Source organism: Neovison vison, chromosome 1, assembly GCF_020171115.1.
Source record: "Neovison vison isolate M4711 chromosome 1, ASM_NN_V1, whole genome shotgun sequence".
Classification (NCBI taxonomy): domain Eukaryota; kingdom Metazoa; phylum Chordata; class Mammalia; order Carnivora; family Mustelidae; genus Neogale; species Neogale vison.
Genome location: NC_058091.1, coordinates 210,378,474 through 210,390,621, shown reverse-complemented (window position 1 = coordinate 210,390,621; position 12,148 = coordinate 210,378,474). Strand labels below are relative to the sequence as shown.

General features: G+C 42.3%; 1 protein-coding gene across 2 annotated transcripts in view; it reads left to right on the top strand.

The window, feature by feature from the left end:
* Positions 1-12,148, top strand: part of RASGRF2 (Ras protein specific guanine nucleotide releasing factor 2) — a 250,309-nt gene that overhangs the window by 233,753 nt on the left and 4,408 nt on the right. For both annotated transcript variants that reach the window (XM_044266218.1, XM_044266225.1), the window contains exons 23-26: positions 2,189-2,386; positions 8,083-8,162; positions 9,104-9,221; positions 9,805-9,873. In XM_044266218.1, coding sequence (XP_044122153.1) covers positions 2,189-2,386; positions 8,083-8,162; positions 9,104-9,221; positions 9,805-9,873 — 465 coding nt within the window. The remainder of the gene's footprint in view (positions 1-2,188; positions 2,387-8,082; positions 8,163-9,103; positions 9,222-9,804; positions 9,874-12,148) is intronic.

Below are 12,148 nucleotides of genomic sequence, written 5' to 3'. Positions count from 1 at the left end.
GAAGGCTCCCTTTCCAGTTCTACTGAAAAACAAAGGGATAATGATGTTTAAAAAGACTACAAGGTTCCCTGTAGGTAAATTAATAAGTCGTTCAGCCTCACTTTAAAAAATAACAATGTAGATTCCCAAGACAGTGCTTTGTGCAGGGTACCTGCAGGTTACACGTGTGCTTCGTGGATATCACCCCACGAGGAGCACCCACGCCATTGCTGCCTAAGAGACAGGACACGGGAGCCCTCCGGCTCCTCTCTGAGAAGCAGAGGCCCTGCTTAGGAAATGGACTTCTATTTTCTGTGCTGTACATACACTTGGGATATAATGAACAATCAAATGAGAAGTTCCCTCCCAGGTTCCAGACCCTCACGTCCCCGCTGGGATGGCTACTGTGCCTTCAACAGATGACAAATGGGTCTCCTGATCCTTAGTACCTCCCAGACCTGCCCCGCCTACTTCTTCATCTTACGCGATGTTCTTAGCCTTGGCCCAGAGTGTGTGGCCCAGACCACACACTCACTCACCCAAACACAGAATTTAGAGGGCATCTCTGACTCTGTGTCACCCGCCCCACCTCACTTCCCAATATACGAATGAGCCCGAAATCTACATACGTCCCAGACCATTTTCCCCTACTTTCCTACTGCCTTGATTCAACCTTGATTTAACCTTTCATCCTTTTCTCCGAGAGCTCCTACCTCACTATCCCGACTGTCATCTCCTTGCCCCCAAACCCATTCTTCACACAGTGTCACAGAAAAAAAAAAAAAAAAAAAAAAAAAAAACCTTTTCTGAAAGACCAATCTGTTTATATCACTTTTGTGACAAAATCCAGTCAGCGGCTTCCTCTCCCCTTCAGGATACAGTCCCAGTGGCTCAACGTGGCCTACAAGAGCCCTGCCTACCGGGCTTCCGTGTCTCTCCTGTGGCTTCGCTCTGCTCCTCAGACGGCTGCCAGATCCCCTGTTACACTGTGCCTTCTACCTCCGTCCCTTTCCAGGTGGTCTCCTCTGATGAAAAGCAGTGGCTGGCTCCTCCTCATCCTTTAGGACTCACAGCAGGGATGACCTCTTTCTGGAAGCCTCCTCTCTACGAGGCCAGACAACCCCCACGACCTCCATGTCCGCAACCCCCTCCGTGAAGACTTAGCTTTGCCTTTCATTATGTGATATTTATTTGTTTGTGTCTGCCTCCCTTCATGTTTCTGCCTAACAAGGCTCAGTGGCTTAAGGTCAGGGATGCTGATTTTTTGGTGTTTCCTGTTCTCAGAACCTAAAAGAATGCCTAGTCCATTCTAGGTTCTCAGCACAAAATAATTTTTTAATGAATATGTACAATTCTGAGACACTGTGAGATCTATGGAATTGTCAGAGAACCGGTACACTCACCAGATTCATTGTATGGATATAAGATTACAGACCTTGCATTCCCTTTGTTAGTAATCAATCCTAAACTGTCCTTTCCCTTTCTGTATGCTAAGTGTTGGGCGGTGCCAGCTGCCTCTTTTTCTCTTGGTTTCATCTAATAGCATAATAGTACCTACCCTTGAAACTGGAGTTTCAAGTACTATAGTACTTGAAATAGTACTCCCCAAAGTACTTATCCTATTCACTCTGGTGGGGAAAATCCAGCGAGATAAGGAATAAATGTTCTCTCTTCCCCTGTCCCTAAATGTGACTGACTTGAGACCTGATCAGGTTAGAGTCTGATTTGCTTGGGGGTCAGTGTGTTTTCTTTTTCTGTGGTAACTGGGCCTTCCTGGTTCCCACACGTCAGGGGTGAAGGACCTCTTGTGGAGAGCCCCAAGGAGTGAATCCATCGTCAGCAAAGTTTGCCATTCCTCCAGAGTTAGCTCATTCTTTTCCATTTCCTCAATAGTTACTAGAAATAACTCCCTTATCAAAATTATTCATTAAAAAACAAAAAAAAAATGACCTGTTCCCCCAACATACGGATTCCCAACAGTCCCTCTCTGTTCACTCTGAGGATGAACAGGTTCCCATTGGTTTCTTGTTGCTATTAGCATTACTACACATTTCAGTCTCTTCAGAAAGTTGGTATCTAAATGTGGACTTTGACCTCCATGTCCCTTGCCACCTATTTTCCTGACATCTCTATGGGTGATTCAGGTGCTTTGCCTGAATGCATTTCTTGGGCTCTTAGCTGGCCTCTCTTGGCTTTTGCGTTGTCTCAGATGAGTAACCTGGTGGCCTCCCAGATAATGAATTATGCCGATGTCAGCTCCCGTGCCAACGCGATAGAGAAGTGGGTGGCCGTGGCGGACATTTGTCGCTGCCTGCACAACTACAACGGCGTGCTGGAGATCACCTCAGCCTTAAACAGAAGCGCCATCTACAGGCTGAAGAAAACCTGGGCCAAGGTGTCCAAGCAGGTGAGCTCCAGCGTGTCCCCCACCCGCTGCTGAGAGGAGAGGCCAGGAGACCAGAGCCCAGAGCTGAGGGAAATATGAAGAATTAGAAAATAATTAACCACATCGAGCAGCTCAGTTGCCAAAGAAAGGTGCCAACGTGGGTAATTACTGTGTTCTTACCACTTAATTGATTCCACTCATGTGCACTTCTAACTGGTTAATTTAGAAAAATAAATACAACCCCAGACATTCATTATAACATATCTGGGGACAACCTCAAACGGTGCAGTTGCTAGTCAGAAGTTGTCTCCTAAATTATTTAGAGAAGGCCTGTGAATTTCGAGGGAACACAGCAGTGTCCGGCAGTGCATTCTTTCTCCCCAAAGTAAACGTGTAAGTGCCCTAGGGTCTCAATGTTCACTGTTGTTGGTTTTTGGTTTTTGGTTTTGGTCATTTATGTAGTAAACTTTTGGCATAAAAACAAGGGGTGCAGGAAGCATTTATTTATTTATTTATTTATTTTTTAAGGAGGCGTTCTTAATTTCCTTTTAATGGGACTCAGCTTGTTCATGCCTATTGTTTTCATTCGATTTTTTCAAGATTCAAATGAAATCACAGTCTCCCTGCTGCCCTTTTCCGTGGCGTCCTCTCTGGGTGCTGGGGAGGGCTCCTTTGGGCTTCTGGGAGGCGTGGTGCACTGAGCGGTCTCCTGGGGCAGTCTTCTTCTACTTGGTTGCCGGCTCCAGGCCCCGTGAATTGCCTGCGTGTGGTGTGTGTGTGTGGGTGTGTGGTCTGCCTGGCCTGCCCAGGAATAGGGGGCCTCAGCTGACCTCACCTGCCCTACAGCTTTCACTGGCTCCCACCAGCTTCGCCGAGACTGGGTATGTCATACCTCTCCTAGAGGCTGTCCTGTCCTTGGTGATCCCCTGTGGGCAGGCTGACTCTTCTTTAGCAGATAACTACCCGGCCCTCTCAAACAGTATTGGGGGAATTTTCCAGACTTGGCCATGTCCTCCTGGTACCAGAGGCAAATTCTTTTATCTGTGATCAAAGCCTGGGCCTAACCACAGCTTTTATAAGTTCTACTTAAAAACAAAACAAAACAAAACAAAAAAAAACCTTTTTATGTTGGGATCATGTAGATTCACATATAGTTTGGAAGAAATAATAGAAATCCCCTACACCCTATACCTAGTGCCCCCCAAAGTAACCTCTTGTGTAACTAAACATCGCAACCACAAAGTTAACATTGGTAACATCACTAACCTTATTCAGACAATCTGTTTTACATATGTGCTCATTTGGGCCTGTGTGTGTTTACTGCTATGCATTTTGATCACCCCTGCAGTCAAGATACAACACAGTACTGTGACCCGGATCCCCCCTGCCACCTTCCATAGCCATAGCCATAGCCACTTCCTCCCTGCCCTTTCCCTAACTCTGGCGACCAAAAATCTGTTTTCCATCTCTATAAAATTTTGTCACTTCAAGGGCATTATATAAATGGAATCATATGGTAGATGACATTTTGAGATTGCCTTTTTAAAAATTCCCTAGATCCATTCGTGTATCAATACTTCGTTTCTTTTTATTGCTAAGTAGTCCTCATGATATAAATATAGGACATTTTAACCGTTCACCCCTTGAAGAACATCTGGGTTGTTGTTTTCAGTTTGGGGCTGTTACAAATAAAGCTGTTACGCACATTCATGTATAGGTTTTGTGTGACTCTTAGTTTTCATTTCTTTGGGATAAATGCCCAAGCGTGCAAATGCTGGATCAGATGGTAATTGTGTTTAGTTTTATAAGAAACTGTCAAATTCTTTTCCAGAGTGGCTGTACCATTTTATACTTGTATCAGCAAAGTATGGATCCCCCAGTTTTTCCAAATTCTTGCCCACATTTGGTGTTATCACTGTTTTTCATTTTAGCCATTTTGATATCTCATTATTGTTTCAATTTGCATTTCTCTAATGGCTAGTGATGTTAAACATCTTTTCATATGCTGGGTTTGCCATCTGTTTATCCTCTTCAATGAAATGTCTGCAGCTCATTTTTTAATTAGTTTTTTTTTTTTTTTTTTACCTTTGAGATCTGCGAGTTCTTTCTATATCCTTCCCACTTTATTGTAGTTTAGCTACTCCAGGGGCACCTGGGTGGCTCAGTGGGTTAAAGCCTCTGCCTTCGGCTCAGGTCATGATCCCAGGGTCCAGGGATCGAGCCTCGCATTGGGCTCTCTGCTCAGTAGAGAGCCTGCTTCCTCCTCTCTCTCTGCCTGCCTCTCTGCCTACTTGTGATCTCTGTCTGTCAAATAAATAAATAAAATCTTTTAAAAAAAATTTTTAAATTATTTTAGCTACTCCAGGTGCTGAGTCTTTCCATGTAAATTTTGTTAAAAAAAAAAAAGTCTAAAAACCTTTACTGACACTTTTATTGGAATTTCAGTAAACCAATCAATTTGAGGAGAACTGACATCTTGATTCTGTCGAGTCTTCCAGTCCACACAGTCTGTCTTTCCATTTCTTTAGGATTTCTTTGCTTTCTTAAATCAGCATTTTGAAATTTTTAGCAGATAAGTTCTGTGTAAATTTTTTAGATTTATGCCTAAATATTTCATTTTCTTTGGAGAAATTTTAAATGTCACTGTGGTTTTAATTTTAATTTAATCAATGTCATTGATTTTTTTTTTTTTTTTTTTTTTTTGTCCTCTATCTCCAACCTTGCCAAACTCATTGATCAGTTCTAGGGCTTTTTTATAGAGGCCCTGGGATTTTTCTACACAGACCGTTGTCATCTGTAAATAGGAACTATTTTACTTCTTTCTTTCTAATTCATATGCCTTTTATTTCCTTTTCTTGTCTTATTGCTTTAGCTAAACTTCCAATACTATGTTGAATAAGGCTGGTGAGAAGGGACATTGTTTCCTTGTTCTCAGTCTTGTGGGGAAAGCATTCAGTCTTTCACCAGTAAGGATTATGCTAGCTATAGGTATTTTGTAAATGCTTTTATAAAACTGAGGAAAATACTCCCTCTTCCTAGTTTTTTGATAGATTTTATGATGAATGGTGTCAGAATACTGTTTTTAAAATGGGCTTCAAACAGCTATATCAGATCTAAAAACTGGACACCGATACCCTTGTTGTGGCTCACTTTTGCCTCCTCATAAGGCAATGGTAACTCTTGCCATTGGGCACTGGATACAAAGAGCATATTATCTGGTCACACACACTGTCACACTTTGTCAAGGTCAGTAAGTCATTCCTCTGCCTTCTCTTTCATTCTCTCCCCTATTTCTTTTTTCATCTGAGGTTGGTACCAAGAGATTCATAAATCTTCTTTAAGAAAACATTAGTCCTGTGAGCCAGCAATTGCACTACCTGGTATTTACCCAACGGATTTAAAAATGCCCATTTAAAGGGCTACCTGCGGGTGCCTGGGTGGCTCAGTGGGTTAAGCCGCTGCCTTAGGCTCAGGTCATGATCTCAGGGTCCTGGGATCGAGTCCCGCATCGAGCTCTCTTCTCAGCAGGGAGCCTGTTTCCTCCTCTCTCTCTCTGCCTGCCTCTCTGCCTACTTGTGATCTCTGTCAAATAAATAAATAAAATCTTTAAAAAAAAAAAAAAACATAAAGGGCTACCTGCACCCTGATGTTTATAGCAGCATTATCAACAATAGCCAGATTATGGAAACAGCCCAATGTCTGTTGACTGATGAATGGATAAAGGAGATGCAGGATGTATGTATACACACACACATACACACACACACACGGTGGAATATTATCCACAAAAAAGAAAGAAATGTTGCCTTTTGCAATGACGTGGATGGAGCTAGAGAGTGTTATGCCAAGCAAAATAAGTCAGTCAGAGAAAGACAAATACCATATGATTTCACTCATATGTGGAATTTAAGAAACAAAACAAATGAACATTGTGAGGGAAAAAAGAGAGAGGCAAACCAAGAAACAGACTCTTAACTGTAGAGGACAAACTAAGGGTTATTGGAGGGGAAATGGACTGTGGCGGGAGTGAGGGGGCCAAGAGGGGGAGGAGATAGATTAAACATGTGGTGGGCATTAAGGAGGTTACTTGCGATGAGCACTGGGTATTGTATGAAAGTGATGAATCACTGAATTCTACACCTGAAACTGATATTACACTGTATGTCAACTAGCTGGAATTTAAATAAAAACTTGAGGAAAAAAAAAAAAAGAGGGGTGCCTGTGTGGCTCAGTCATTAAGCCTCTGCCTTCAGCTCAGGTCATGCTCCCTGGGTCCTGGGATTGAGCCCCACATTGGGGTCCCTGTTCAGCGGGAAGCCTGCTTCTCCTTCTCCCACTCCCTCTGCTTGTGTTCCCTCTCTTGCTGTGTCCTCTTTCTGTCCAATAAATAAAATCTTTAAAAAAAAAAAAGAAGAAGAAGAAGAAGAAGAAAAGAAAAGAAAACATTAAACTTCTCCTGTTGTTGACTTAGGTGATACCCATGTCTTTGATAGGATGCAGCTTGAGGGATAACTGACCCTGGAATAGGGGTGATAAGACCGATACTAAATATTTCTTTCAAATTGGAATGTACCACCTGTAGAGGCATTAAGTAGAATATACCATTTCAATCCCATGAATGCGTACGTAACTCCAAGTGGCTTTCAAAGAAGTGCTAGGCCATCGTCCCGGGCCCAGGGCCTGGGTCTAGTCACCATCGGGAGTGCCTGGTTGCAGATGTGGCCTCCTTCAGATTCTTTTATCACACCGTCTGCTCTGCGGCGGTCTCTTCTTTAGATCTGAGTCCAGACAGAGAGACATCCAGAAGGCATGGTAGACCGGGCAGTTTGAGGCCCACCAAATTCGGTCTGTGGCTCTAGGACAGACTCAATTTGCACAGCTTCTTTCAGCCCAAGGCCAGCTCTGGGCCAGGCAGGAGGTCCACCCGGGGCCCCATCCCGTCCCCCTCAGCCCACGTCCCTCCCCAGGCCTTGCTGACTATCTTCTTCCAGAGTCCTCAGGAACCAGAGTGGGGAAGGTACCCCTTTGAGTCATTCTGAAAGCTGTCATGAAGCGTGCAGCTGTTTCCCAGACCGAGACAGAGTAGTCTGAAGAGTCGCAAACTGGGCATTCCGAGAGCTTTTCCTGCCAGCCCGCCTGGGTATTACCGGGAGTGGGTCATCATCCCCAAGTGCCACCTTCCCTGTCTCCCGCGTCCATGCGAGAAAGTCCAGATCAGTGTCAACAGCAGTTTTATTTCTTGGAAAATGTCAGTTTTGCTTTTCTAACAAGTTGAGAAAGATGATCGCAAAACAAAGGGTTTGTAGCAGAAGATAGCTAAGCAACCAAATCTGTGTCTTGGTGATTTGGTAATTAACACCCGAAAAGACTGACCGTGAAAACCACCTGATATGAGACCTCCCATTTAAGATTCCCTAAGTCGACGTGTGCTTTATCGATCATTTAAGTCCCTAATTTCTCGTGCATCGCACTTTTTCTTTTCTACACCTTTTCCACTTTTTGCCTAAATGAGCAATACAGTCACTTTCTCTTCTCCACAAGTTTTCTTTTTAAACATCAAATTCAGTCATAATGCCCATAATACTTCAAAAATCATATCACATCACAACGGTCTGATAAAGGCACCAGCACCTGCCACTCTGGAAGGGAACTGAGGATCTCTTGGTCAAACCACAGCAGTGTTTTCACGGCAAGCTAAGTTGTTCATTTCTTTCCAGACAAAAGCTCTCATGGACAAGCTTCAGAAAACTGTTTCATCTGAAGGAAGATTTAAAAATCTCAGAGAAACCCTTAAAAAGTAAGTTTATCTTAATTATTAAGTCATTTATAATTCAGAAATGTATTTTTAAAATGTATACAGTATACAAATAGTGGCCTACCTCCTTCTTGGCTTTGAAAAGAAAAAGAAATGGGCAACAACTTCCATCATCTTGGTATTTTCCTGATTTGGGGGGACATTTGAAATATTGTGCATATAGTAAGTGTCCTGTGGACCTACTGGTGGTATGCATTTGATCCCAGATAAGAAGAAAATATCATGATCTTTTACTCTAAAATCAAACCATCTTTTACTATAAAAAGTATCTTGATTTGGTATTTATTAATCTAAACACAACGAGGAAACTGTGGTTCACAGAGTTCGCCATCATCCCTTAGCAAGTGGTCATGCTGGGACTCAGGCCCAGTTCTCTCTGGCTCAAAAGCCGATGTCCTCCAAACTCTTGACTTTGAGAAGCCCAAGATACCCCACCTCGAAAACCACAACAAAGAAGGCATGACTTTAGAGTGCAGTGGTGATATTCATTAGGTCTTTAACCTCTGAAACATTGAAATACTAATGAAAGCAGAAAACAAGCTTTGCAAGCTCTAATGACTTTGATTTTTCTACCCAGCTCTTGAAGATTCCTCCATGCTCTTACTCCCTGGGGAAGCGCGGCCCGTGTATAAGTACCGCAGACAAGTACCGCTAGCGCATACTTGGTATTTGTCTGTAAGACATCCTGTGGTTTGAACATGCCGTTGTCTCAGGCACATTGTACAACACAGGCTGTAGTTTTCTGTTCTATTGTGTTGTGAGATGTACTGAAAACTCATAATATCGTGAGTGTGCTTGTGCAGACAGAATTAAAAGACTTTGTTCTTCAGGATTGAAGCAGCGTGGTTGCTTCCTGTGAAACACAGGAGGGGAGTAGCTATTTGTGTGAATGAGCTTGAGACCAGTGTCTCTTGGTTTTGCAGCTGTAACCCGCCAGCTGTTCCTTATCTGGGGATGTACCTGACAGACCTGGCATTTATTGAAGAGGGAACACCAAACTTTACCGAAGAAGGCCTTGTTAATTTCTCCAAGATGAGAATGGTAAGTGATCATTTCATCAGCAGCCTGTTTCAGTGACGTCAGTGGCTTCGAGAGAAGAGGCTAAGTCACAGAGGTCACTGTTTGCTTTTACATTTTGAGCTGGAAGGGATGGAGGACACTGGGTTTCCTCGCTGATGTGACTGATCGATGCGATTTTCAGCAGGGGTATTTCAGCTTGCATGCAGTCTGGGCAAAGGGGTGGGGAATAAATCTCCAGGAATGACTTCCTGAGACAGGGTAGTGACAGACAGATGCTGAAGGTTTCTTGCTGGACAACCAGGTTCTAAGCACCAAGTTAGAACAAGGAGCCCGAGGTCAGTAACACCCAAGAGCTTGCCACTGCTGGACCTGAGGTCACCCAGTGCTAGCTGTTCCCAATTGTGAAGTCAGTATCTTCTTCTGCATTTCATGTAGCTCATAGAAGGGCAAGAAAGCCCTGGCTGGGCATAGAAAATGATAGGGCAGGGCTCTGACATTTCACTGGAGAAAGTATGTGATGACTTGTGGATAGGACCTGGAAGAATGTGTTGCAATACAAGGAAATACTTGGGCTTTGATTTTGTTGTGACTGTTTCTCTCTCAGATATCACACATCATCAGAGAGATACGCCAATTCCAGCAGACTTGCTATCGAATAGACCATCAGCCAAAGGTAACATTGTATGGTTGTTAAGGGAATTAATAAAGAAAAAAGTGAAAATTAATGAATTAGAAACAATGGTAAGGTGGATTGATAATATCAAAAGCTGACTCACAGGAAAGACCAAGAAAATTGACAAATCTTTGGCAACTCTGATTGGGAAATAAAGAAAGCAAGAACATCAGTTTCTCAAGATCTATTGATGGTATATTCTATATTTCTCATAAATCATTACCACCTTGGTCCAAGCTACTGGTCTACTTGCATTCACTCTAGAATGTAAAATCCATTCTACAAACTGCAGCCAGATAGAACTCTCTGGAATATAAAGTCAAATATATTTGTCCCCTGTGTAAAATATTTTATAGGTTTTTTATACTCTTCAGATAGAGAAAGTAAAAGTTTTGATGTGTCCAATAAGTCTTACATTACATGGCTCCTTCTTATCTTTCAAGGTTCATCTCACATCATATACCCCCTTTCTTCCTCCATCCCAGCCACAACTAACCCACCCTTCCTTCCTTCCTTCCTTTTTTCATTTTTCATTTTTAGATAGATATTTTAAAAATCATTTTAGCTTTACAGAAAAATTGAGAGGGTAGTATGGAAGATTCCCATAAAACTCAGCCATTTTTTCCTTATTATTTCATGGAACTTGATAAATTTATTGTGAAACTCATAAAGACGCTCAGATAGGCAAACAAACACCAAAACAAAACACACACACAAAAAAACCCGATGGACTTTTTGAAAAATAAGAAGAGTAAATAGAGCTTTCACTACCAGATATAGACACATATCCCGAAACTATAGTGAATAATGCAGGACTACATTGGCATAGGAATACAAATTCAATGGATGGGATACAGTCCAGATGCAGATTTTGTCTATATGAAAATCTAATATGGAATAAAGGAGGCATTTAAAGAAAGTGCCAGAAAGAAATTGACCAGTCTCATAAAGGAAATAGGAATTTTAGCTCTCCGTCTGATACCATTTCACACACAAAAAAATCCAGATGAGTTCATTACCTTAATATAAAAGAGTATTAAATTATTTGAATAAAATATAGTGCAAAATATCTGCAACCTTTAGATTTGAAAGAACTTCTTAAGCAAAGAATGTATGATCTATAAAAGATAAGCTTAATTAAGTTTGCTGCATCAAAATTAAAAAGATCTATATGGGGGTACCTGGGTGGCTCAGTGGGTAAAGCCTCTGTCTTCGGCTCAGGTCATGATCCCAGAGTCCTGGGATCAGCCCCGTATCAGGCTCTCTGCTCATCAGGGAGCCTGCTCCCCCCCCCCGCCTTTCTCTCTGTCTGCCTCTCTGCCTACTTGTGATCTCTGTCTGTCAAATAAATAAATAAAATCTTTTTAAAAAAACCAAAAAACTTCTATATGACAAAATATAGTAATTTAAAAAGCAAAAATAAAACCACTTAGACTAGGAGGTGATTTTTAAAAAATTTTTTTTCTTTTGAGAGAGAAAGAGCACATGTGGGTGTGGGGCAAGCAAGGGGAGGGAGAGAGAGAGAGAGAGCGTGAGAGAATCTTAAGCAGGCTCCACACCCAGCGTGGAGTCTGGTGAGGGGCTCAATGTCATGACCCTGAGATCACGATCTGAGCTGAAATCAAGACTTGGACGCTTCATCAACGGAGCCACCCAGGTGCCCACAGCAGTTGACATGTGTAACATGTAAAACAAAGAGACAGAAGGAAAGTATTCCTGTAAATCTGTAAGAAAAGTATACACAACTCAGTAGAAAAATCAGCACAGCTTTGAACAGATGAGGTAACTCACAGAATAAGAATCAAAACTGGCCAGTAAATATTTTTAAAATGCTCAACTTAGGAAGGAAATTATAAGGAGGCATCATTTTCACCTGACAGATAAACAAAATGTTAAAATATTGGTCATAGCAAACGTCAGCGTGTGGGATCTACCAGGAACTCTCACATACTCTAGGTACAGCACTTTGGAAGGATATCTTTGCATCATCTGTTAAAATTAAAAATTGATGAACTGAGCAAGCGCAAGTCTTCTGCTTTGCTGGTGGGAATAACATCGCCCATCCTCTTTAGAAAACTGTGCCTGCCATGTGGATATTGCTTCAAACATTAAATATGCATCTACCTTATGACCCAGGAATCTCTCTCCTAGGTATTTACCCAGGGCAAATGAAAACAGGCCCACTGCAAGTCTTGTATAAAACATTCCTAGCATTTCTTAATAATAGCCCCAACCTGGAAACGGCCCAGGTGTCCATAAATAGATGAAAGGATCC